General features: G+C 51.0%; 1 protein-coding gene across 2 annotated transcripts in view; it reads left to right on the forward strand.

Annotated features, from left to right (window-relative positions):
- Positions 1 to 26,310, forward strand: part of MGRN1 (mahogunin ring finger 1) — a 56,693-nt gene that overhangs the window by 12,945 nt on the left and 17,438 nt on the right. For both annotated transcript variants that reach the window (XM_053556117.1, XM_053556118.1), the window contains exons 2-8: positions 8,120 to 8,238; positions 10,582 to 10,670; positions 11,844 to 11,990; positions 15,803 to 15,920; positions 21,487 to 21,553; positions 21,914 to 21,963; positions 24,762 to 24,809. In XM_053556117.1, the coding sequence (XP_053412092.1) occupies positions 8,120 to 8,238; positions 10,582 to 10,670; positions 11,844 to 11,990; positions 15,803 to 15,920; positions 21,487 to 21,553; positions 21,914 to 21,963; positions 24,762 to 24,809 (638 nt within the window). The remainder of the gene's footprint in view (positions 1 to 8,119; positions 8,239 to 10,581; positions 10,671 to 11,843; positions 11,991 to 15,802; positions 15,921 to 21,486; positions 21,554 to 21,913; positions 21,964 to 24,761; positions 24,810 to 26,310) is intronic.

The raw sequence follows: 26,310 nt of genomic DNA on the forward strand, positions 1-26,310 counted from the left end.
TCTCTTTTTTAAAAAAATTCATAGGATTTCTGTCTTTTTGTTTGTTTGTTTTTTTGAGACAGAGCCTCAAGCTGTCGCCCTGGGTAGTGTGGCGTGGCATCACAGCTCACAGCAACCTCCAACTCCTGGTCTTAAGCGATTCTCTTGCCTCAGCCTCCCAAGTAGCTGGGACTATAGGTGCCTGCCACAACACCCGGCTATTTTTTGCTTGTAGTTGTCATTGTTTGGCAGGCCCGGGCAGGATTTGAATCCACCAGCTCTGGTGTATGTGGCTGGTGCCCTAGCCACTTGAGCTACAGGCACCGCAAGGATTTCTGTCTTAAGTGCTTTTTATTGTGTTTTTAATTCTATGGAAATTGGCCATCTCCATGGCATTTACAGAAACCAGTTTGGGCAAGAAAAGGAAGGCATCAGAAGGCTCCGCAACCTTAGAACCCCTGTTCTGTTTTTTTTTTTTCATTTTTTGAGACAACCTCACTCTGTCACCCTGAGTTAAGTGTTGTGGCATTATAGCTCACAGCAACCTCAAACTCTTGGGCTTGAGCAATCCTCTTGCCTCAGCCTCCCAAATAGCTGGGGACTACAGGTGCCCACCACAACACCCAGCTATTTTTAGGGACAAGGTCTCGTTCTTGCTCAGGCTAGTCTCAAACTCTGGAGCTCAGGTGATCCACCCACCATGGCCTCCCACAAGTGCTGGGATTATAGTGAGCTGTCTTGCCCAGCCTTGAGGACCAAGTTCTAGGGTGCCATCCCTATTCCCTTTCTGCAGGAGAGAACCTGATGGGTCCAGGGAGGCCTGGTGTCCACCTGGGTTGGCTGTGTGTAGGGGGTGGGAGCTGTGTGCTCTGTGCAGGTGAGGCTTGTCCTGTATGTGATGGAGGCTGTTTCTAGAAAAGGGGTGTCTAGGCTGGGAAGATCACCTCCCCCATAAAAAAGGTGAGTATAGTTTTTGGAAACTCAGGGACCCATAATCTTGGCTTAGTCACAGTCATGCTCAGCTCTCATACTACATTGTTCCTTCTTCTGAGCTGAGAGCATGAGTTTTTTTTTTTTTTTTTTTTGAGACAGAGCCTCAAGCTGTCATCCTGGGTAGAGTTCTATGGCATCACAGCTCACAGCAACCTTCAACTCCTGGGCTGAAGCGATTCTCCTGCCTCCATCTCCCAAGTAGCTGGGACTACAGGTGTCTGCCACAACGCCCAGCTATTTTTTGGTTACAGCCTTCATTGTTGTTTGGCAGGCCCGAGCTGGATTTGAACCGCCAACTCAGGTGTACGTGGCTGGCACCTTAGCCGCTTGAGCCACAGGTGCTAAGCCGTTTTTTTTTTTTTTAATTTTGAGATCCTTTTTTTTTTTTTTTTCACATTGTATGCCATAAATGCATTAATGTACACTGTTATGATTTAATAAAAAAATTGTTAAGAGAAAAAGATTTTAAAAATGAGCTTTTCATTTAATATGGCAGCCTGTTTGCAGAGAGAACTTGGTGTCTTTTCTCCCTTACATAAGCAGCTCCTTTGTCCTTAGGGCTTTCTGAAGTATGTTTGTCCTCTTATCTCACATCTGCTGAGAAGGAAATCAAGATTTCCAGGCAATGTTGACTTCTCCAGCCCTCAGAAAGGAATTTGTCAGGCCGGGGGCAGCCAGCGGGTGGCATTCAGGGACTTGCCCCAGGGGGTCAAGTCATTGAGTGGTGATCAATGAGTGAAGGCATTGAGCTGGGTCAGACCCCTTGGCTGTTTCTCTACCGGGCCTGCCACCTGGCAGGGAGTCCTGGAGCCTGGAGATGCCTGTGACTAAGATTTTCGAGACTTCCAATCCGTTCTGTGGGTCAGCCAGCTAAGGGTTAGCAGCAACATGTCAGCTGATATTGTGATACCAGGAACATCTGTCCTGAATGAGAATAACATTCAATAGGGGGACACCTCTGGCCTTTCCCTGTCCTGAGGTGGGAATGATGACTGACGCAGCCCAGCGAGATCCACACCCAGTATGTGTGGATCTGGGACCATGAACAAACATGTATGGGCAGGGGAGGACAGAGTGTAAAGCAAAAAATAAATGAAGGGAAACAGTGATATGCTATGAGGAGAGTGAGTGGAAACCTTTGGTAGAGTGGGCAGATGGCTGGTCAGGGTTTGCCTCACCTAGGAGTCTGAAGGCCGGAATAGCCCTTTGGCCTAAAAGGAGTGAGGACAGCTCCTGGACCCCAGGAAGGTGGGTGCAGGCAGGGAAGGCAGCAGAGTGAGGAGTCTGTCACCTGGCTTTAGGTCAAGATGTGGTGATGCTTGTTGGCAGGAGTTGTAGGGCTGGGGACATCTGAAGGTGAGGCAGGAGCTTGTGTCACCTAGAACCTAGCTGGAACGGGCTGTGCAGCAGCTGAGTTGGGGATCTGGAACCCACTTCCGGATGGGCAGCTCTAGGCTCCCATGGGTACTTGGACATTTGGTTGCCAAGACATAGTCTCTGTCCCCTTGGTCGGGGGAGGAGGAGGAGGAACATCTGCCTGGCTCCACATGTCCCCCCACATTGAGGATGTGAGAGAAGGCCCTCTGCCGAGACCTGAGCCTGGCCTGTTTCTGCTGGAGGTGTCCCAGGGATTGGTGGTTTTGGGATATAAATGCTTCTCAGGGGTCCATACCAGGAACCTCTAACCTGATGGGTCCTGAACTCTGGTCTCTGATAAACTTGGATTTAAAAAATCCTGAGTGCATACTTGAGAGTTAAGCTGTGAAAGTGTTTTCAGGGAGAACCTGGAGGCCCCATTTTACTCTCCCTCCTTCTCCCCCACCCCCCTGAGACTCCCTGACTGTAGTTTGGATCCTATCAAAACCTTTCATTCAGCTGGAGTCCATCTGTGCCTTCCAAACCGATCTCGGCTTTGGCTTCTTACTCATCCTTGGGAGAGCCTTCCATGTCTACACAACTCATTCCCTTAGCAAACCTGGTTCATTTAAGTAATTTAGAATATTTCCTGTTATAATTATAATTTAGAATATTTCCTGTCGTTTTTGTTGCACACGGTTTACTGCCATTTACAAGTGCAGCAGTCAAAAGGGAACCCCAAAAGTTTACTTAGCTTGTTCTGTGGCCTGTGCAGAAGGAACAGGCTGTCACCCCCTCTATTGGCTGTCCCCAAGGCAGCCTCTGCCCCATGGCCTCACAGCTTTGTTTCTCTTACCTGTAAAAGATGATGAATGTGCTTATTCTCCCACCTTTGATATATGTGTGTGAGGGGATGAGGCTGTGTTTAGAAACATTTCGAGGCCTCCCAAGGAAGGGATCACTGGATCTTTTTTTTTTTTTTTTTTTTTGTAGAGACGGAGTCTCACTGTACTGCCCTCCGGCAGAGTGCCATGACGTCACATGGCTCACAGCAACCTCCAACTCTTGGGCTTACGCGATTCTCTTGCCTCAGTCTCCTGAGCAGCTGGGACTACAGGCATCCGCCACAACGCCTGGCTATTTTTTGGTTGCAGTTTGGCTGGGGCTGGGTTTGAACCCGCCACCCTCGGTATATGAGGCTGGTGCCCTAGTCACTGAGCCACAGGCGTCGCCCTGGATCTTTATTTCTATGACTGTTCACTTCCCTGTTCGGGTCACCTGGACACCTGTAAGGACAGAGTCGAATCCCTCAGGCAGAGAAGAGGTGAACTGTCTGAGCCTGAGTCCCCCTTGACAGTGACAGTAAACGAGATGACTTTGTGTTAACCATGTTTGAAGACTGTCCCAGAGGCTCTGAGGCCCTCGGGTACTGGAGTGTCAGCGTCCTGTAGCAGGGGTTTCTAGACCAGTGTTGGGCCCCTCAGCAGGGCCACAGAAGGGTTTTCCGCCCTTCTGCTGGGGAAGGCCTTTGCATGTGGCTCTTTGTGTGTGAACAGCTGCCTGTTGTACCTGGCGATGACACCACTGAGCGCGGTCCCCGTTGTCCACTGAGCTGGGGGTGGGGAGGTGCCCAGTGTGGGCACAGACACACTGGGCTCTGGAGTCTGCAGGTTTGACAAGCTTCGGACCCTGGGAGCCATATTTGTCCCTCTCTGGTTGGGGTGAGTGGGAAAACTGAGTGGTGGGGGAAGAGCTCAGCGGATGTGGTTATTATTCTTTGTATCTTTCATCTTCATGGTTTACTCCTTGTCTCTAACCCTGTCTCCTTTTCCTCCCTCCATCTTGGCAGCTCTGCCTGCTCCTCTGGTCCTGAAGCTGTATATACACACGCGTATACACATGTACATGACACACGCAAAAACACACATGCCCGAAGCATGTATATATACATGCATGTTTCTTTTCTTGAGGTAAAAGAGGACAGGTCCTCCCTGATACCTCCCCAGCTAGTTCCTTTCTCTTGCCCCACTGTGGACCTAGGGTCTCTTTGCTGTGTTTATTCTTTTCCTCATGTGGGTGCCCACATGGGAGCTACAGAGCTGCTTGTGACATGTCCCCATTCTGACTCACTGGTATCACCTCTGGCACACGTGAGTCGTGGGGTGTCTTCTTCCTGGCAGTCACATAGTCCTGGCTCATCCCTCCTGACTGAGGGAGGCTGTTGGTCTCATCCTGTGACTTGTCTATATCTATTTCAATGAACATGCAACTTGCTTCCAGTTTTTTATGCTTGAAAGTCCTATCAATCACCATATTTTGCGTCTCAGCAACCAAAATATGTATGTAAATTGAAATTAGAAATTTAAAAAATTTCACATCATCAGCTGGGCATGGTGGCTCACACCTGTAATCCTAGCACTCTGGGAGGCCAAGGTGGGTGGATTGCCTGAGCTCTCAGTTTATTTATTTTTTTTTTGAGACAGAGTCTCACGATATTGCCTTCAGTAGAGTGCAGTGGCGTGTTACAGCTCACAGCAACCTCAAACTCTTGGTCTTGGGCGGTGCCTGTGGCTCAGAGGAGTAGGGCGCCGGCCCCATATGCGGGAGGTGGCAGGTTCAAACCCAGCCTTGGCCAAAAACTGCAAAAAAAAAAACAAAAAACCTCTTGGGCAGTGCCTGTGGCTCAGTCGGTAAGGTGCCGGCCCCATATACCGAGGGTGGCAGGTTCAAACCCGGCCCCGGCCAAACTGCAACCAAAAAATAGCCGGGTGTTGTGGCTGGCGCCTGTAGTCCCAGCTACTCGGGAGGCTGAGGCAAGAGAATCGCTTAAGCCCAGGAGTTGGAGGTTGCTGTGAGCTGTGTGAGGCCACGGCACTCTACCGAGGGCCATAGAGTGAGACTCTGTCTCTACAAAAAAAAAAAAACAAAAACATGCTTAAGCGATTCTCTTGCCTCAGCCTCCCAAGTAGCTGGGACTACAGGCACCCGCCACAACACCTGACTGTTTTCTTGTTGCAGTTATCATTGTTGTTTAGCTGGCCCAGGCTGGGTTTGAGCCTGCCAGCCTTGGTACATGTGGCTGGCACTGTAACCACTGTGCTGTGGGCACGAAGCCATCCTAATACTCTTTTTTTTTGAGACAGAGCCTCAAGCTATCACCCTGGGTAGAGTGCTGTGACATCACAGCTCACAGCAACCTCCAATTCCTGGGCTCAAGTGATTCTCCTGCCTCTGCCTCCCAAGTACTGGGATTACAGGCGCCCGCTACAATGCCTCGCTATTTTTTTGGTTGCAGCTATGGTTGTTGTTTGGCAGGCCTGGGCTGGATTCGAGCCCGCCAGCTCAGGTGTATGTAGCTGGTGCCTTAGCTGCTTGAGCCACAGGCGCTGAGCCCATCCTAATACTCTTAAGTAAGAATTTTTCTTGTGGCTTAAATGACCATTGCAAATACCCAACTGATCAGATATTATACTTTTTTTTTTTTTTTTGTAGAGACAGAGTCTCACCTTATCACCCTGGGTAGAGTGCCGTGGCGTCACACAGCTCACAGCAACCTCCAAATCCTTGGGCTTAGGTGATTGATTCTCTTGACTCAGCCTCCCAAGTAGCTGGGACTACAGGCGCCTGCCACAACACCTGGCTATTTTTTTGTTGCAGTTTGGCCAAGGCTGGGTTTAAACCCGCCACCCTCGGCATATAGGGCCGGCGCCCTACCCGCTGAGCCACAGGCACCGCCCCAGATATTATACTTTTTATCAAAAATAAACAGAAATACTAAAAAACATTGAAAAGGTGTCTTTTAAGTTGATGGAGTACTTCTTCCCTCTGGTTAATTCACATATTCACAATTGAATATGACTGACTGCTAGAATGATACAGTTTTCAGCACCAATTCTGGTTCTTTTTTTTTTTTTTTTTTGGAGACAGTCTCACTGTGTCTCCTTTGGTAGATTGTGGTGGCATCACAGCTCACAGCAATCTCAAACTCTTGGGCTTAAGCGATTTTCTTGCCTCAGCTGGGCCTACAGGCCCCTGCCACAATGCTCGGTTATTTTTGTTATTATTGATGCAGTTGTCATTGTTGTTTAGCAGGCCCAGGCTGGGTTTGAACCTGCCACCCTTGGTGTATGTGGCTGGAACCATAACCACTGTGCTAAGGGCGCCGAGCCTCTGGTTCTATTTTTTAAGTTGAGAAATGTTGATCACGTAAATTTGATGGGAATTAATGATATTTTGATATGGTAATAGCGTCCAAAATTCACATAAAATCTAATAAAAAATAATAATGATTTATCAACTGTCAACTTAAGCCCTTCTAGGTTTTTTTTGGTTGTTTTGGTTTTGAGACAGTATCTCTCTTTGTTGCCCAGGTTGGATCACAGTGGTGTCACCATAGCTCACTGCAACCTCATCCACTGGGCTCAAGTGATCCGCCTGCCTCAGCCTCCCGAATAGCTGGGACTGCAGGTGCCTGCCATAATGCTGGATAATTTTTCGATTCTTGGTAGAGATGGGGTCTTGCTCTTGCTCAGGCTTCATCTTGAATTCCTGAGCTCAAGGGATCCTCCTGCCTTGGCCTCCCAGAATGCTAGGATTCCAGGCGTGAGCCACTGTGCCCAGTCCATCTGCTGTTTTATGAACATTGCATATATCTTGGCAGAACAGAACTGGTAGCTCTGCACTGGGTTCTCTGTGGCTTCTGGCTGAGGTCCTTTCCCCTGTTCTGTGATTTAGGCTTGAGATTTGATGGGCCGAAGGCCAACTAAAACTGAAGCTGAGGCCCAGAGGAAGGGTCCCAGGGATTTGGGTGCCTGCCCTCTGCCAACACCCCACCGGCTGTTGTACAACTTGCCACCTTTAAAGACTTTGCGTACTAAGATGCACTGATGCTTTCATGTGGTGGGGCTATATAAGGCCCAGGTGATGTGGGAAGGCATCCTGTGCTTACCTGTATCTTAGTTATTCTATTTTTATTAACTTAAAAACTTCAAATTGGTATGTATTCAATTTCCTTGTCCAGTGAAAAGATGTTGACACAAAGTGGAATGTCTGGGCTTTGGTTCCTGCCTGTTGGCTCTGGGGTAAGGGACTATGTAAAGATTTTCTGAGGAAGCTGTAACAAGTGACCATTAACTGTGGCTTAGAGCAATAGAAATGTGCTCTTACAGTTCTGGAGCCCAGAACTGGGGAATCAAGGTGTCAGCAGGACCTCCCTCAGCAGGTGCCAGGGGAAGAGCCTGTCTTATTTTCTGCTTCTGGAGGCTCCAGGTTCCCTGTCACTCTTTGGCTTGTGACCACATCATTCCGGTCTCTGCTTTCCCTTGTATGTGTATCTGTGTCCAAATCTCTTCCTTTCCTTTAAGATTCTAGTCACTGGATTTAGGTTTCCCTAATCCAGTATGACCTCATCTTTATTTGATCATGTCAACAAAGACCCTTCTTCCAAACAGGGTCACATGCACAGGAGGTGGAGGTAGGGTAGGACTTGGACACATTTCTGTGGGGGACATGGCTCAGCCCACTGCAGGGGGCAGTGAGGCAGGAGTTGAGACCTGATGACTGTAGGGAGGGAGTAGTCCAGGAGAGGGTGAGTGTTAAGGCTGATGAGCTACAGAGGCCTGTAGGTTACCTTGAAAGGCCGGAGGGTGTGGCTGACTGGGCCATTCCACAGGAAGCCAGTTCCATGGACCCCCGTGCTAGCTTCTCTCAGGACTGAGTCTTTCTCAGGTCATCATGTTCCCTCTTGGGCTGTGTTGAGCCTGAGAATCTACAACTATTCTTTTTTAAACAGGAAACTACTTTGCTTCCCACTTTTTCATGGGAGGCGAGAAATTCGACACCCCCCACCCTGAAGGTTACCTCTTTGGTGAGAACATGGATCTGAACTTCTTGGGCAGCCGGCCGGTTCAGGTGGGTCTGAGGCTCCTGGAGCTGTGGAGGTCAGAGGCCCTTTCTCTAGCCATTCGGTCCCCACCGTCTATCCCTACTGTGGGGGAGTAGTGTGGAAAGCCCTGTCCCTAGTTGTCTGGAAGGCCCTGTTCTTAGCTATCTGTCCCCTTGATGGGGAGTCTCTGTCCCCAGCTGTGTGTTTCCTTGTTGTGGATGTGAGAGGTCCTGTTCCCAGCCTTCTGTCCCTGCTTGGGGGGAGAGGGAGGGTTGGGAAGCCCTGTCCCCAGTCATCTGTCCCCTCTGGGAGGGCAGGCAGGCACCAAGTCACCCCAAACTGGCAGAGCTCCTGATAGGCCTGCAGTTGAGCCAGATGTGGGTGTGTGACTGTAACAGGGTGTGTCCTGGCACTGCCCCTTAGAAGCCAGACAGCCACTTGCAGGTCACTGAGGAACAGAGCAGCCATATTGAACTGTTGCCTCCAGGCTATAGGGCTGCACAAAGTTACAGATTTGATTCCAGGCATTTTGGATGACTTTCTTTAAAAAGCAAAAAGAACATCCATGTTCCAAAGAAGGATGGGCAAAAGATATGCTCTGAAAGAGAAACCCAAACAGATGGTGAGCTTTTTTACTAGTTACCAGAAGGGTACACATTCAGGCTTGGCTGTCCGTTTGTTCAACACTGATTGCCTGGCGCTCTTCTAGGGGCTGGGACAGTAGGCAGACCCTACCTTATTCCCTAGTGGGTTGCAGATAGTTGGTATTGGATGAATGCATGGTTCATAGAGAGAGGGATGGAGGGTAGGCCCCTGGCCTCGTGGCTGAGCCAAGCCATGAAAAGCATGAAGGAGTCCCCCAGGAGGAGCAAGAAAGCAGGGCACCAGAGAACAGAGGAGGAGGTGAGAGGGCACAGGCCATTTGGGCAAGAGACAGTGTGGCCCATAAATCCTGGGAGGCCACAGCAAGAGCCTGGGAGACCTCTCTCTAAGGGGATGCTGGACTCCCTCACCTTCCAGACCAGGATTTCCAGGTTGTCTTAGCCACTGGGCAGCTTTGTGACATGAAACTTTGATCCTGTGGCCAGGGGACAGGGCTGAGTGCCGCCCCCTCCTGCCTGTGGGACCAGCAGGGAGCTAGCTGTCCCTGACCCTTAAGGTCAGCAAGAGCAGGAGCCTTGACGCTGTGTGGCCTCATCTCCTGGTGGGCCTGGCTCACAGTGGCCTTTGTAGGGCTTTTTTGACTTCTTATTTTGTGGAGTCACCTGCAGTTGTAAGAAATCTTAGATCCTGTGTGCCCCTTGCCACCTTCTCCTAGTGATAAAGTCCTGGAGAACTCCTGCACAGTGTCAAAGCCAGACACTGATGTTGACACAGCGATATCTTCCAAATGCCACCTGTTTTGTTTTGTTTTGTTTTGTTTTGAGACAGAGTCTCACTATGTCAACCTCAGTAGAGTGCTGTGGCATCACAGCTCACAGCAACCTCAAACTCTTGGGCTTAAGCAATTCTCTTGCTTCAGCCTCCTAAGTAGTTGGGACTACAGGCGTCTGCCACAAGGCCTAGCTATTTTCTTGTTGCAGTTGTCATTGTTCGAATCCGCCAGCGCTGGAACCATTGTGCTACAGGTGCTGAGTCCAAATGTCACCTGTTTTACATGCACTTATGTGCAGACCTTCCTAAACCTTTACTGGCTGTCCTTGTGTATGGATTGACTGCCTTGTTCAGAGGCAGTGGCAGCATCACGCTCCACTACCAGGAATATAGCTCAAGATTCCAACCTTGGGCCAGACGCAGTGGCTCATGCCTGTAATCCTAGCTCTTGGGAGGCTGAGGCAGGTGTATTGTCTGAGCTCACAGGTTCAAGACCAGCCTGAGTCAGCGCGAGACCCCGTCTCTAAAAATAGCTGGCGTTGTGTGCCCCTGTAGTCCCAGCTACTTGGCAGGCTGAGGCAAGAGGATCACTTGAACCCAAGAGTTTGAGGTTGCTGTGAGCTAAGATGTCATGGTACACTACTAAGGGCAATTAAGCGAAATTCTGTCTCAAAAAAAAAAAAAAAAAAATTCCAACCTTGGCCGTCTCTCATCCCATCTCTCTGGCCAGGTGAAGTCACTGAAGGTCCTCCCTGGAACTGGGGACACATCTGAGAGGCCGGATTCTGTTAGGGTGGTGTGGTCCTGGGTTTCCCTTGCTGGCTGTCCTGCCTGATGTTCCTTCACTGTAGATGGGGGCAGCATCCTCAGCACCCATTGTGGCCCCTCTTCACGGACAGAGCTCAGGAGACCAGTCAGGGCTGAGAACTTACATTTTCTGTCCTCTGCTACCGCAAGGCAGTCACCTGGGATTGCTTCCGGCTTTTCCTTCTTAGTTTCCCTATGTCACGCCTGCTCCCCACGAGCCAGTGAAGACGCTGAGGAGCCTGGTGAACATCCGGAAAGACTCCCTCCGGCTTGTGAGGTAACCTTTGGTCCTGTCCCTGGGAACCCTGAGGCTGGAGCCCTGGGGTATCTAGAACTCTGTGGGATGTGCCTGGGTAGGGGTTCCAGGCAGGTCCTGGGAAGAAGAGTGGGACCAGGGGCTATGAGCAGGGCTACAGGCAACCAGAGGTGCTCCTTGCTGAGAGTGAGAAAGAGCACTGGAACCTACTAGATCCTTTAAACTAGGGGTTTTCTTTTCTTTTCTTTTTGAGACAGAATCTCCAGATGTCGCCCTGGGTAGAGTGTCATGACGTCACAGCTCACAGCAACTTCCAGTTCCTGGGCTTAAGCAATTCTCTTGCCTCAGCCTCCCGAGTAGCTGGGACTACAGGCGCCCGCCACAATGCTGGCCTATTTTCTTGTTGCAGTTGTCATTGTTGCCTTATCTGACCCGGGCCAGGTTTGAACCTGCCAGCCTCGGTGTATGTGGTTGGCACCAGACACACTGAGCTATGGGCGCTGCCTAAACTAGGGTTTCTCAATTGAGCACTTTTGCCCCAGGGACACTAGGTACTGTCTAAAAACATCTGGGGAGTGGGGTGCTCCTGGCATCTAATGGCTGGAGGCCAGGGGTGTTGCTGAACCTCTTGCAGCAACAGTGGGCAGGACAGTGTCCCCATAGTTCAGAATGACCCAGACTTGAGGCATTTGGGGCCACCTGTAAAACCCAAAGGATTCATCCCCACTTTTCTGTAGGCGGAAAGAAGGGGAAAGTAAACCCTAGATTGTTGAGCCTTCTTGTCTAAATAGGAAGTAGGGCCCAGTGCAGTGGTTCACACCTGTGATCCTAGCACTCTGTGGGGCTGAGGCGAGTGGATTGGTTGAACTCAGGAGTTTGGGACCACCTGAGCAAGAACAAGATTCTATCTCTAAAAAAGTAGCTGGGCTTTGTGGGGAGCACCTGCAGTCCCAGCTACTTGGGAGGCTGAGGCAAGAGGATTGCTTGAAGCCAAGAGTTTGAAGTTGCTGTGAGCTGTGATGCCCTGTCACTTTATTGAGGGTGGCAAAATGAGACTCTCTCAAAAAACAAACAAAAAAAAAAAAAAACAGGAACTGGGCCTCTGTGTTTGCTAGAAAAGTGAGATGTGTCCCAGCAGCTGCCTCCACAGACTATAACCCCCTGACCTGTTCCCTCTCCACCTCCCTTGAGTAGGTACAAGGATGATGCCGACAGCCCCACCGAGGACAACGAGAAGCCCCGGGTGCTCTACAGTTTGGAGTTCACCTTTGATGCTGATGCCCGGGTGGCCATCACCATCTACTGCCAGGCGGTGGAGGAGTTCCTGAATGGCAGGGCCGTGTGAGTCCCGCAGCTGCTGGCATCGCTTGGGTCTTGGGGCCTTCTCTCTGGCTTTCTGACTGAGTGAAAGAAACCAATTGTGTTCTCTTATGATACTCATCACGACACCAAAACATGGGGGCTTTTCTCATACCAGGTCATTTCCTATTCTGTGGATGCCATTGGTATCCTCTGGTGTGTGTGAGTTCTGACACTGGCTGTCTGGAGTTAGTGTAGCCCCTACAGGTTGAGGGCTTAATCCCACAAGGCTGCCTCAACTTGAGGTGCTGGTTGCAAGTCCCAACTTGTCACCTGTGCTTCTCACCAAGCTATAAATCAGGGTTCCTGCAGTCCCCTCCTTGGGCTTAGTAATTTGTGAGGATGGCCCACAGAGCTCAGGTGGTCTATTATTTATTGGTCTATTATAATTAAAAGGATTCAGGTGAACAGTCAGATGAAGAGGTACATAGGAGGAGTCCAGGGCAAGGAGCACCACCTGCCTGGAACCTGCAGCAACCCTACATTTTCTTTTCTTTGGAGCCTTCTTCACTTCCACACGATTCCAGCTCCTTTCCCCTACCTTGGAGGAGAGGGATAGGGTTGAGAGTTCCAGGCTTCTAATCTGGCTTGGTCTTTCTGTTGATCAGCCCTCATCCTGGAATCCCCAAGAGTTGCCTCATTAGAACAAAAGATGCTGCTCTTGTCACCCAGGAAATTCCAGGGGAATAGGAGCTTTGTGCCAGGTCCAGGACAGAGACCAAATGTTTATAACTGCAGCTTCAGCAGCCCCTGGCAGAATTGCATTCAGCCTTACTGATGGGAGGAAATGCACCACCTCCTTCCTGCATTGGGAGCTGACCACTTGGTGACCAGGTTTGGCTGTGGGGATAGGTTGTGGTTGATAGACCAGGCCTTGAGTCCTGCCCTGTGACTTGGGACATGTAGCTGCTTGTGCCTCAGTTTTTCTTTCTTTCTTTCTTTCTTTTTTTTTTTTTTAGACAGAGTCTCACTTTATCACCCTCGGTAGAGTGCTGTGGTGTCACAGCTCACAGCAACCTCCAGCTCCTAGGCTTAGGCGATTCTCTTGCCTCAGCCTCCTGAGTAGCTGGAACTACAGGCACCTTTCAGAACACCCGGCTATTTTTTGTTGTTGTTGTTGTTGCAGTTTGGCCAGGGCCAGGTTTGAACCTGCCACCCTCGGTATATGGGGCCGGTGCTCTACCCACTGAGCCACAGGTGCCACCCTGTGCCTCAGTTTTTCCTTCCTTCCTCCCTTCCTCTTCTCCTTCCTCCCCTTCCTTCCTTCCTTTCACAGATTCTCACTTTGTTGCCCAAGCTGGCATGCTATGGAGTCAGCCTACCTTACAGCAACCTCTAATCCTGGCCTCAGGCAATCCTGCCTCAGTCTCCCAAGTAGCTGGACTGCAGGTGCCCGCCACCATGCCCACCTAATTTTTCTATTCTCAGTAGAGAAAGGATCTCGCTCTTGCTCAGGCTAGTCTTGAACTCCTGAGCTCAATGGATCTTCTTGTCTTCCAGAGTGCTAGGATTGCAGGCTGGGCCTCAATTTCTTCACTGGAAGTAGGGGCAGCTGTTGCTTCCCCTTTATGGTTGCTTTGAGAATTGCACAGTATACTTCTTGCTCAGCTTACACAGGCCAGGTACTCATGAAAGGATCATAGGGGTTCAAAGTTGAAGGTGGAGACAGCTTGGTTGGGGCTTCTTGGGGAACGTCCCATTAGGTGAGGTCACCAAATGCTTTATTCTCCCTCATACCCAGGACCTGGGCAGATTGGAAGAAGCAGGTCCCTTTTCCTGGATTTTCTTCTCTGAGGCTTCACTTCTACCTCACACTTGGTTACTTTAATGATACACACACTGCATGCATATGTACTACCACAGGTGGGGAGTGCTCAGGTGTAGCAGCATTGGGCGGAGCCACAGCAAGCCCCTCTGCCCACTCCTTGCTGCTCTGGGGGTAAGCATGGCACACTCATGTGGGCCTGGCGCCCCTCTCCTTGGGCCTCCTGTGATAGCTGGTACTCCTGTGGCTTGTTTTCCTTGGGTGCAGCCACTGTGATGGAGGAGCCCAGGTTCTGGGGAGGTGCCTGGGGACTGTCTCAGAGAGGGTATGGGTCAAGATTAGACAGACCACCCCAGGTGAGCAGCCTAAGTAGCCCTATGTCAGGCCTTGGCTGACTGTCTCGAGGAGCCAGAAAGAGAGCCACCCAAAGAGCCAGAAAAGCAGAGGATGACTTGCAGGCCTGCTCAGTGTAACTGTCCTGGAACCCCGGGGGATGGGTGATGACAGAAATGCCACATTCTCTCTCTTAGGGACCTGGTGTGGGCTTATTTCCCCTCCCAGAGTGCTGGGCTTGAGTGGTACCTGAGCCAGAGTCACCAGAACAGTGAAAGGCTCCAGGACCCAGCCAGACTGGAAATGCTCTGTCCTCTTTTTTTTTTTTGCAGTTTTTGGCCAGGGCTGGGTTTGATCCTGCCACCTCCGGCATATGGGGCCGCCGCCCTACCCCTTTGAGTCACAGGCGCTGCCCTATGCTCTGTCCTTTTGAGCTGCAGGACAGGCCCCTTTCCCGTCTTTTTTTTTGAGACAGAGTCTCACTCTGTTTTCCTGGGTAGAATGCCATAGCATCATAGCTCACAGCAACTTCAAATTCCTGAGTTCAAGTGATCCTCTTGACTCAGGGTCCCAGTAGCTAGGACTACAGGTGCCCACCAAAACTAGACGTGCTAGTTTTTCTGTTTTTAGTAGAGAAGGAGTCTCTCTTTTGCTCAGGCTGGTTTCAAACTCCTGAACTCAAGCAATATACCCGCCTCAGCCTCCCAGAGTGGTAGGATTACAGGTGTGAGCCACTGTGCCCAGTCCTTTTCCACTTCTTGACAAGGAAATAGGCTCTGAAGGGAGGAGTCGCCCAGCTCACAGGAGACGGCCCAGGTCTGTCTCCGAACAATATCCTAACTCAAGCTCTTTCTTGAGGGCAGAGACTTGAGCTTCCTTGAGACCCTGATGGCAGGTTTGGGGCCTTTCCTGTCTTTGTGCATACAATAGCAATACCTCCCAGTCTCTAAGCTGACATGCCAAGGCCCTCCATGTCCAAGAGACTCAGGGAGGCCCTGGTGACAGTAGATGGGGTGGTGGTGGTGAGATTGTGCTTTGGATTCCTGAGTTGGGAGATACCAGAGTCCATCGGCATTAAATGTGTGCACCCTTTGACCCAGCTGCTTCTCTTCTAGGACTCTCTATCTTGGGGATATGCTCGTTGGGTAGCCAGGACAGCTGCACAAGGCTGATCCTTGAAGCAGTATTGGGAATGGTGAGATGTGGGAGACCACCTGGTGTTCCCCAAGAGCCTGGTTGAATCAGAGCAAAACTGCAGTGGGTCCTGTGTAGTAGTTCAGAGAAGACAGGGCTTCACTTGTGATGACGATGGGACTGATTCTGGCTGTATCAGAGTGTGAAAGAGCAGAGGAGTCCCAGGAGTCCCCCAGGAGTGATGTGTGGAGTCTCTGGAGCAGAGGGGAGCATGTGTCTTCCCCTGTGTGTGCCTTGGCATCGCATTCCTTCAAAGAAGGAAACAAACTCAGCACTTGGTGGAAAGGCATAACCACAGGCTGGCAGAGCTGTGTGGTGATCAGAGAGGCAGTAGGAGCTGTGGGAGGGCGAGGGCCTTGTGTCCATGTAGGGTGCTTCCTGCCCCCGCCCCCCACCAGAGGGGTCCCCAGAAGGTAGGTGGTGCCTGCCATGCTGGTCACCAGAGCTACGGAAGGGCCCCTGGCTGCCCCAGTCTTACCACCTTCCTCCTGGATGCCCTCAGGTATAGCCCCAAGAATCCGCAGCTGCAGTCTGAGACCGTCCACTACAAGAGAGGGGTGAGCCAGCAGTTCTCCCTGCCCTCCTTCAAGATCGACTTCTCCGAATGGAAGGATGATGAGGTAACCTGGCCAGGCCCTTCCTCTCCCTTGCCCCTTTTCCCAAATTCTCTCTTCTTATGGGTGGGATTCAGTGCAGCAGGGCCTGATAGTTCAGATCCCTCCACACACACTTTAAGCACCAGGGTGGCTGTCCAGGGATGGACTTGAGGCTGGAGCCAAGTGCTGGTTGGCTCCCTTTATGGCCATCAGGACCCTGAACCACAGTGCAGCGGGATCTCTTCACTCTGGGTGGCTTCCCTTAACCTTTTACTGTTATGGGATTTTTTTGTTTGAGACAGAGTCTCTTGTCGCCCTCAGTAGAGTGCCATGGCCTCATAGCTTACAGCAACCTCTAACTCTTGGGCTTAAGTGATTCTCTTGCCTCAGCTTCCCAAGTAGGTGGGACTACAGGCACCTGCCACATACCTGGCTATTTTTTTGTCGTAGTTGTCATTGTTGTTTAGCAGGCCCAGGCTGGGTTCGAACCTACCTGCCTCGGTCTATGTGGCTGGTGCCCTAACCACTGAGCTATGGGCGCTGAGCCCCTGTTACATTTTTCTAAATCATGCTATGGACATCTTTTTACATCAGTACTTACAGGTCTCCTCAAGGCCTTTTGCAGTCCGCATGTAAAGTGACTTCTTTGCTAGCTGCTCTCTAGCTTCTGTTTATTTCAGTCAAAGCCATGCGTTCCCTCCTTCACTCTGTGCCTTATTTTCCAGTGTCCGTCTGGCCTGGAACTTTTAAAGACCCTTATCCAGGGCACCTGTGTACCAGTGGACCCCGAAGGCCCCATAGTATGAGCCTGGGAGGAGACATTTAACACACTGGCCTCTCCCAGGCTGAGATAGGCTGAGAGCTCGAGCGTGACCCATGTTGGTGCCAACTGCCTCAGCTCTTCCCTGGCAGCAGCTGGTTTCCCTGTGAAAGCCTCCCTCGTCCTTACATTAAAAATAAAACAAGGGGAGGGGCAGAGGGAGGGTGATTGGTGGGATCACACCTGCGGTAGATCTTACAAGGGTATATGTGAAACTTAGTAAATGTCGAATATAAATGTCTTTTTTTTTTTTTTTTCCTTCCAGTTTTTGGCCGGGGCTGGGTTTGAACCCACCACCTCTGGCATATGGGGTCAGCACTCTACCCCTTTGAGCCACAGGCGCCGCCCGAATATAAATGGCTTAACACAATAACTAAGAAAATGCCAGGAAGGCTATGTTAACCAGTGTGATGAAAATGTGTCAAACGGGGCGGCGCCTGTGGCTCAGTGAGTTAGGGCACCGGCCCCATATACCGAGGGTGGCGGGTTCAAACCCAGCCCTGGCCAAACTGCAACCAAAAAATAGCCGGGCGTTGTGGCGGGCGCCTGTAGTCCCAGCTGCTCGGGAAGCTGAGGCAAGAGAATCGCGTAAGCCCAAGACTTAGAGGTTAGTGTGAGCCGTGTGACGCCACGGCACTCTACCAAGGGCGGTACAGTGAGACTCTGTCTCTACAAAAAAATAAAAAAAATAAAAAAAAAGAAAATGTGTCAAACAGTCTATAAAACCAGTGTATGGTGCCCCATGATCGCATTAATGTACACACCTATGATTTAATAAAAAAAAAAAAAAACTTATTAAAAAAAATAGGGCGGCGCCTGTGGCTCAGTGAGTAGGGCCCCGGCCCCATATGCCGATGGTGGCGGGTTCAAACCCAGCCCCGGCCAAACTGCAACAAAAAAATAGCCGGGCGTTGTGGCGGGTGCCTGTATCCCAGCTGCTCGGGAGGCTGAGGCAAGAGAATCGCGTAGGCCCAAGAGCTGGAGGTTGCTGTGAGCCGTGTGACGCCACAGCACTCTACCGAGGGCGGTACAGACTCGGTAGAGTACAGACCGAGACTCGGTCTCTACAAAAAATAAAAAATAAATAAATAAATAAAACAAGTATTTCTCTGGGACTCCTTTGGGTAGGCAGGAGTGTCTGTTCTCCCCAGCATTATTTGGATTGTGTGCCCTGCTCTCATGGTGACTTGTGGGTGATGTACAGTGTGTATGTGCTGAGCTCTGGGGAGCAGGACTTCTGTGGGGGGATAGTCCTGGCTCCCTTTTTATTGAAACAGAGTCTCATTTTATTGCCCTCGGTACAAGTGCCATGGCATCATAGCCCCAAGCAACCTCAAACTCCTAGGCTTAAACGATTCTCTTGCCTCAGCCTCCCGAGTAACTGGGTCTGCAGTTCCCTGCCACAACAATGCCTGGCTATTTTTAGAGATGGGTTGTTGCTCTTGCTCTGGCTGGTCTTGAGCCTGTGAGCTCAGGCAATCTACTTGCCTTGGCCTCCCAGAGTGCTAGGATTATAGGCGTGAGCCACCACACCTGGCTTCTGGCTCCCACCTTCCCTGGGGTTCCTCCCCTGTGTCTTCTGGGGCACCTCATCCTCTGTGTGAGTAGCTAGGATGGGTGTGAGCTGCGGAACTGCAGAGGAGGTAGCCAGCATTCCAAGGGGCCATAGCACCGTGGCCCTGGTTCCATGGAGGAAGTTGGGCCACGGTGGCCCCAGTTGTCTTCATCTCTGTCCCTGTCTTCAGTAAGGGTGCTGAGGAAGCTGAATGGGCATCTGTGAGGACTATGGCCCTGGGCTCCACTGACCACTGGGTGGGCTGAATATGAGCAGGTGGCAGGGCCAGCTGCTGCAGCAGAGCCTGCCAAATGGCAGCATTGTTGGGACTTGTGTGGTTGCAAGTGACAGAAAGACATCTCAGTCTGGTTTGAGGAATGAAAACCAGGGATTTATTGGCATAGGTTCTGAAAAGGCTGCATGTCTTGGGATTTCTTCCAGGGCCATGTCATGGGGGCAGGGTCCCTCCTCTTGCACCCAGATCTAGCCTAGCTCTCAGGCAGTGCTCTGCAGACCAGCATTGTGATTCTCCTGTCCAGGTCCAGGAGGCTGTGTGTGCCTTCCCTCCGTGGCCCCTACTTGGGCTGGGGTGTACCATTTTTGGCCGGAGAGGTGGCTTCCTAAAGAAAACTAGGGTGGAGCCTCTTAAAGATGTTGCTCAAGGCTGGGCAGCTAAAGACAGAGCTGCTGGCACCTTCTAGATAGGGTTTGGACAGGTTGGGGAGGAGCCCCCAGGCAGGTCAGGGTTGGTAAGAGAAATACAAGGCTGCCTATGGCAGCAGTGGCGGCCTTTCCCAGGAGCAGGGAGGATGCAGGTCGAGAGGCCAAGAGGCTGACCCAGCTCTCTGCTTCTCTCTAAACCTGGGAGAGACCTGCGGCTCTCTGATTCTGGTTCTTCCATCTGCAGCTGGAGTCCTGTCAGTCCCTCTCCCTTTCTCCCATGGTGTCTATGAGAGATCTGTGACTGGCCTGCGGAGTGCTTACATGGTGGGGGGGCTGCCAGTTGGGAGAGGGGAGAAATAGGCAGTGGTCACCCTTGCTGGTGGGACCACCACCCACACCTCCCTGGACTGCTAGTTTTCATTCCAACACCAGCAAAATGTACCTGTCAGCATTCAGTTTATAGAGTGCAGTGGGAAGAAAAAGTCCAAATGAGGCTCTGCAGAGCATGAAGTGGCCCATGTCAGTATCGGTGCTGAGGTGCTGGTGCGAGGATGCTTGGGGGCAGGTGTGGGTGTGCTGTGGGACACAGTGCTGAGCTCCCAGAACCCTGCTTTCCTCCAGGAGTGGAGCTCTAGGATCCCAGGTGCCGTAGCCGTGTGCCAATGGGGTTGGGCCACCAGCCAGTGTGGAGCCCCTGCTGAACAAAGTGTGCCTGGTGTGGCCTGGGTACTGCCAGGTGTCTGCTGGGGCTGCACCTGGAGGAGCACTTCATTAGCACTTTGTCCTAATGTAGTAGGTGTAATAATTCCAGTTCACAGAGCAGGAATTGAGGCTCAGAGAGGGAGGAGGACTTGAGGTGAGAGTCCCCCTAGGCCATTGGGTTGGGGACATATGCTCAGTTCCGCTTCTGCTATCTCATGGAGGGACAGCTGGAGAAGGGAGATAGTCCATGTGTCCCTGCTCAGGGCTTATCCTACCTGATACTGGGCAGGAAGGGAAACCCGGGCATCTTCCAATGGGGGTCTTATTGTTTCTGAATGTCGGTTTACAGGATGGTGCTTAGCCATGGGCTTTGGGTTTTAGTTCACAAGGCCAGGAGCAGCTGCTGTGACATTCTGCAGGGCCAGTGGCTACTGGAGACAGAATGTACTCCCCATGGGTGGTCTTGCTTAAGCAAGGCCTGTTCTTCCAGGCATTGGAGGGAAGGGCCTGGGCCCGGCCCACTAGGCCCTTCCTCTTTGGGATTTTATCCATTTTTTGTTTTGTTCTGTTTCTTAACCCCTTTATTGCGTTAAGATTCGCATGTCACATGGTTCGCTCACTTTAATTGTACAATCAGTGGGGTTTAGTATGTCCTCAGAGTGGTGTGACCATCATCTGTCCTTTTAGTAAATCTTTATTGAAAAATAAATCTTGATTTTTCCCCCTAGGTTAAACAAACACATTTGTCTGTTGCTTCTGTGGCAGACACTGAGGATGTGGTGATGACTAGTCAGGCAGGGTGTCTGTGCTCCCTGGGGTCTTGTCCAGCAAGGGCTGGTGACAATCCAGTGGCTTTCCTTGATGTGATGGGGAAGAGTGATGCAGAGAAGCTCAGGGGCTGAGAGGGTGTTCATGGGGATCTGCCACACTTGGGGGCCCAAGGAAACCTTTCTTGCGATCCCAAGTAGGAATTAGCCTGCAGGGTTCCTATGAGGAACAAGGAGGCCAGACTGGCCACCATGTTGTGTAGGGAGCTGGCTGCTGAGACCAGGAGGGCCGTGGGGCTGAGGGGGCTACAGATAGGGGAGTGGCTGTTCATCTGAGTACAGGTGGGGTGTAATGAAAAGCATGAGAAGTTTCTCTTTGAACTCAGACATGCTACGTGGCCTCCTTTCCTTCTGACTAGGGAGGAGGCAAGACATGCTCTTTTCTTTAGAGAGTTACACAGTTACCACATGACCCAGCACTTACACTGAGCTGGTACCCAAGAGAACAAAAGCACAGGTTCCAGCAGGCTCTGCACATCAATGTTCATAGTAGCCAAGTAGAAACAACCTGGTGCCTATCCATAGATGAATGTGTACACACGAGGGCTGGGCACACTGAGGAATGTCACTCGGCGTAGGAGGAGAAAAATACTGATTTGCACCACAGTGTGGATAAGCTTTGAAAACATGTTAAGTGAAAGAAGCCAGATGCAAAAGGCCACTTGCTATGTGATTCCACTTGTATGGAGTGTCCAGAAGAGTGTCCATCAGGACAGCACAGATTGGTAGGGGCTGTGGATCAGGGAGTGAGTGGCCCGGGGTGTGGAGTTTTGTGTAGGATGAGGAAAAGTTTTGACTGTGGATGGTGGTAGCTGCATGACATTATGAATGTACTTGATGCTTTTAAATATGGTTAAAGTGGCAACGTTTATGTTATATGTATTTTACCACCAAAAAACGCCCAGAAGTACCAAGCCAGGCGTCCACCTTCGCTATTCAGACCTGCTTACCAGCCTCTCCCTCCAGCTCAGCCCTGCCTTGACTGCTGCAGGTCTTGTGCATTCTTGCCTCTTTTTCTCTCAGTTGAACTTTGACCTGGACCGGGGCATGTTTCCAGTGGTCATCCAGGCTGTGGTGGACGAAGGAGATGGTGAGTGACATCAGTTTGTCCTCTTCGGTCCTCCCTTCTGAGCATGGGGCCCTTTGGGGAAGGAGCTGCTTCCAGAGTCCTTCTCATCTTGGTCAGCATAAGGAACGTCTTCCCAAAGTGAAAGATGTCAGCGCAACCCACATCCAGGCCCTGGGCTCTGGGCTTGCCATGTAGGGGAACTCGGAGGGTGGAGGAGGCTGGGGAGCTGCCCAGGCAGCTGTGGGGGGCCCCTAGGCAGAGGAGGCTGAAGCCCTAGAGCAGTCCCTGGACTGATCTAGACCAAGCACTGGGAAGATAAAGAGGCTAGGTAGGGACACGCCTGCTTCAGCTCTGATCACTTTGTCCAACTCTCCCTGGCAGTTGTGGAAGTGACTGGCCATGCCCACGTGCTCTTGGCCGCCTTTGAAAAGGTAAGTGTCTGGCTCCCTCTGTCCCTAGGGCCTGGGAGCTAGGGGCAGCGGGGCGGCCTTTTGAGGCTAGAAGCCTGAATTTAGGGTGAGGGCTTGGTGACTTGGACTGAGTGTCAGGGCTAGGGCAAGTAGGAGAGTCCTCCATTAGTCTGTGCTTCCCAGGAGACTGGTCCTGAGGCTGAACGTCCCATCAGGAGGCTTTTCAAAGGGCATTTTGGAGTGTGGCAAGGAGAATGCTCTAGACCAGTGGTTCTCAACCTTCCTAATGCCGTGGCCCTTTAATACAGTTTCGGTGGGTCACAACCCATAGGTTGAGAACCGCTGCTCTAGACTGAGGCCAACTCTATAGAACCCTTTAGAATCTGCTGACACAGGGTTTGGGATATCTATATGGAGAGCTTCCTGCCATACACTGATGCTTTACTGGCATTCAGAGAGATGGTCAGTGTTGCTACCTCCTCGGGCCATGCCCTTTCCCACCTGGCCATTCCCTTGAGTGTACCTGAGACCTTTCATAGTCTCACTGAGGCCTTCTGCCCCTTCCTCCTCTGGCTATAGCAGCCTGGCTGTGCATGCTGAGCAGGCCTCACTCCCTGCAGGAGGCCTTTCCTGACTGCTCAGTGCAACTTGCTTGATGCTCGTGAGGGCAGAAATGGCCCCTCGGGCTGTATCCTTGGAGCCTAGTGTGATGCCTGGCAGGTAGCAGATCCTCAGTGAATGCTGGCAGAATGGATGTGGGTCTACTGTTTAGCGTGGCCCCAGGTCCACATGTCCCTGCTGGAGAGAACCTTGCTGGAGGTAGTGGGGTGTCTGTGTTTGATAATGCACCCCCACACCCTGTGTGGCCTGACATCGTCAGCACCCTGCAGTTGGTGAGTGTTGTGCCTATTCCCCAGAGTGTCAAGGAGCCCGCCTAGCAGCAGACTGCTCACTGGGGCCCTCTCAAAATGCCTGAATGCTGCTGACCCCTGCTCGTTCCCTGACATGCTGCTGCAGCCTGTAAGAGCTTTAAGTGCAGATTTGGGCTTGGTCCTGTTTTGTGGTCTTTCCAAAGTTCCCTAGGGTGGGTTCCTACAATTGGGGTCAGGGCCCTTCTGATTTGTTTATCTTGTGGTATGGTTAGGTCTGTATTCTCCCAGAGTCAGAGTACTGACCATGGTGAGCTGAGTGCCCTGGGTCTCTGCCTCCTCCCTGGTTAGTGCTGGGCTTGGCCACTGCATTCCCCAAGCTCTGCCTTGTTGGAAGAGATGGTAACTGTTTACACATCTGTGTTCCCTGGCTGAGGCAGATGGGCTGTGTCTGGCAAACAATCCATTCTGCGCTTCCAATTTATTTTTTATTATTATTTTTCCTTTTTTTTCTTGAGACAGAGTCTCACTTTGTCACCCCTGGTAGAATACCCTGGTGTCATAGCTCACAGGAACCTCTAACTCTTGGGCTCAAGTGATTCTCTTGCCTCAGCCTCCCAAGTAGCTGGGACTACAGGTGCCTGTCACAACGTCCAGCTATTATTTTGTTGCAGTTTGGCCGGGGCTGGGTTTGAACCCGTCACCCTTGGTATATGGGGCTGGCACCCTACTCACTGAGCCACAGACACCACCCTTATTATTATTTTTTAGAGACAGAGTCTCATTTTAACACCCTCAGTAGAGTGCCGTGGCTTCACAGCACGCAACCTCCAACTCCTGAGCTTAGGCAATTCTCTTGCCTCAGCCTCCAGAGTAGCTGGGACTACAGACACCCGCCACAGTGCTCAACTATTTTTTTTTTGTTGTTGTTGTTGCAATTTGGCCAGGGCCGGGTTTGAACCCGCCACCTTCAGTATATGGGGCCGGCACCCTACCCACTGGCCACAGGCGCCCACCTGCACTTCCCCTTTTTTTTTTTTTTTTTTGTAGAGACAGAGTCTCACATACCACCCTCAGGTAGAGTGCCGTGGCATCACACAGCTCACAGCAACCTCTAACTCTTGGGCTTACGCGATTCTCTTGCCTCAGCCTCCCGAGCAGCTTGGGACTACAGGTGCCCGCCACAACGCCCGGCTATTTTTTGGTTGCAATTTGGCCGGGGCTGGGTTTGAACCCGCCACCCTCGGCATATGGGGCCGGCGCCCTACTCACTGAGCCACAGGCGCCGCCCTGCACTTCCCCTTTAAAGCCCAATTAAAAACTGCATTATTTTTGGAGTCTAGCATTCTGTAAATTTCTTTTATGACCCATGAGCCTTACCAGAAAATCCTGAGTGCTGGTCTGATGGACTCTGAAGGGATAGTGTTGTTGCAAGTTCTCAGATCTGATACCTTAATTAACCTTGTTGAACTCTAAGCAGTGTGTTTCCCTGGACACCACTGAAGGCGTTTATTTTAAATAATCCTTAGGTTTGTAGAGCCCTGAGCAGTCCTGTGCATGTGTGCATGCTCTTGTGCTGTCTCCCTGACTAAACCAGAACCTTTGAGAGCAAGAACGTGCTTGTCTTAATTTTTGCTGTCAAGGTGCTGCTTTGTGATATGGGGAGGTTCTTGTCTGTCATCTAGACTTGACTGAGTGGCCAACTTGTGTGAGTGTTAGGATTACCCAAGGAGAGTTGGGTTCAGTAGGTCCGCTCCCAGGCCAGGAGCCATGTTTTTAGAAGGCTGTCCAAGTAGTTTCACAGTGAGGTATGACAGCCGCATTTAGTAGATAGTGGCCTGGCTCTTTTGCCTTTATGTGGCCCTTCTATTTTTTGGCTATAGCTGAGCAGGAATGCTGAGAGGGGCCACACCGACTACACTGACTTCTGTGTCTTTCCCCTCTCCGCAGCATGTGGATGGTAGCTTCTCTGTGAAGCCTTTAAAGCAGAAGCAAATTGTAAGTCTGTCTGATGCATTGTCATGACCTCATTTGATTTAAGACACACACACACACTCTTCAGGAGTCTTCGTTGCCTGATCCTGCTGGCCTCTGAGCCCTGGGATGTCAAGTCCATCTTTGGGTGTCTGTGCACATATGGTGTACCCACCTGGGACCAGCAATGACACTCATAGGACCTGAGTTTTGCCCACTTTGAACCATGGTGCTTGGAACATAGCATTTAGTAAACATTAGCTAAATAAATGGAAGAGGAAGGAAAGAGACAAGGAACAGAAGGACTGAATCCTCCTCTCCTGCTTCTTACAAATTCCTGAAAATACTTCAGCTTGGGGCAGAGAGTTGGATTGACTTCATCAGTATTTGTAAAGGATGAAATACCCTGGAAAAGATGAGCTGTGGACTAGTTCAGCTTTTCTTTGGGGTCAGGAATTATGGTCCTGCTCTGGAAAGAGTTATTCCTGGTGGCCCTCCCACTTAAGCGCTGTGAAAATTGAAAGGGATGGGATCCCCTAATGTGAGCATTGTCAGATCTTGATATGGGGATTGATTTTTTTTTTTTTGAGATACAGTCTCATTATGTTGCCCTTGGTAGAGTTCTGTGGCGTCACAGCTCACGGCAACCTCAAACTCTTAGTGCATGAGCGATTCTCTTCCCTCAGCCTCCCAAGTAGCTGGGAGTATAGGCACCTGCCACAACGCCCGGCTATTTTTTGGTTGTAGATGTCATTGTTGTTGGGCAGGCCCAGGCTGGATTCGAACCCGCCACCTCTGGTGTATGTGCTGGCACCCTAGCCGCTGAGCTATAGGCACTGAGCCTTTATTTATTTTGAGATAGAGTCTCACTCTAGGCCCACACTAGAGTGCCACAGTGCTCACAGCAACCTTAAACTCCTGGGCTTAAATGATCTTCTTGCTTCAGCCTCCCGAGTAGCTTGGACTACAGGTGTGGGCCACAATGCCCAGCTAATTTTTCTTTTTTTTTTTTTAAGTAGAGATGGTTCTCACTGTTGCTCAGGCTGGTCTTGAACTCCTAAGCTTAAGCAGTCCACCTGCCTCAGCCTCCTAGTATGCTAGGATTACAGGCATGAACCACCATGCCTGGCCTTTGGGACTGATTTTAGCAGGCTATGGCTAGGGTCTATGTTCCAAAGCTGTGTTAGTTATCCTGTGTGTAGCTGCTTAGGTGTGTGTAACTTGTTTTAAGCCATCTCTTGGGAATGGTGTTTGTTAGCTTTCAAGAGAAGAGACATAGCAAACTCTGGTGGGTCCAGACCCTTGAAGAACCCAGGAAGTCAGGAGACCCCAGTGACGGTCAGAGCACTTGTCTTGGGAGAGCTGACTGGCAGGACCCTCGCTCTCTGGAGTGATGCTCATGTTCCATGGGATTGAGGGAAATCCAGTACCTTAGACCGCTTTGAAACATGGTCAGTGTGAAGCCTTCAGGGAGTGAGTGGCAGGACCGAATACACCTTATAAAAATTGGTTTGGTGTCTCTGAG

This window comes from Nycticebus coucang, chromosome 12, assembly GCF_027406575.1.
Source record: "Nycticebus coucang isolate mNycCou1 chromosome 12, mNycCou1.pri, whole genome shotgun sequence".
NCBI classification, from domain to species: Eukaryota; Metazoa; Chordata; class Mammalia; order Primates; family Lorisidae; genus Nycticebus; species Nycticebus coucang.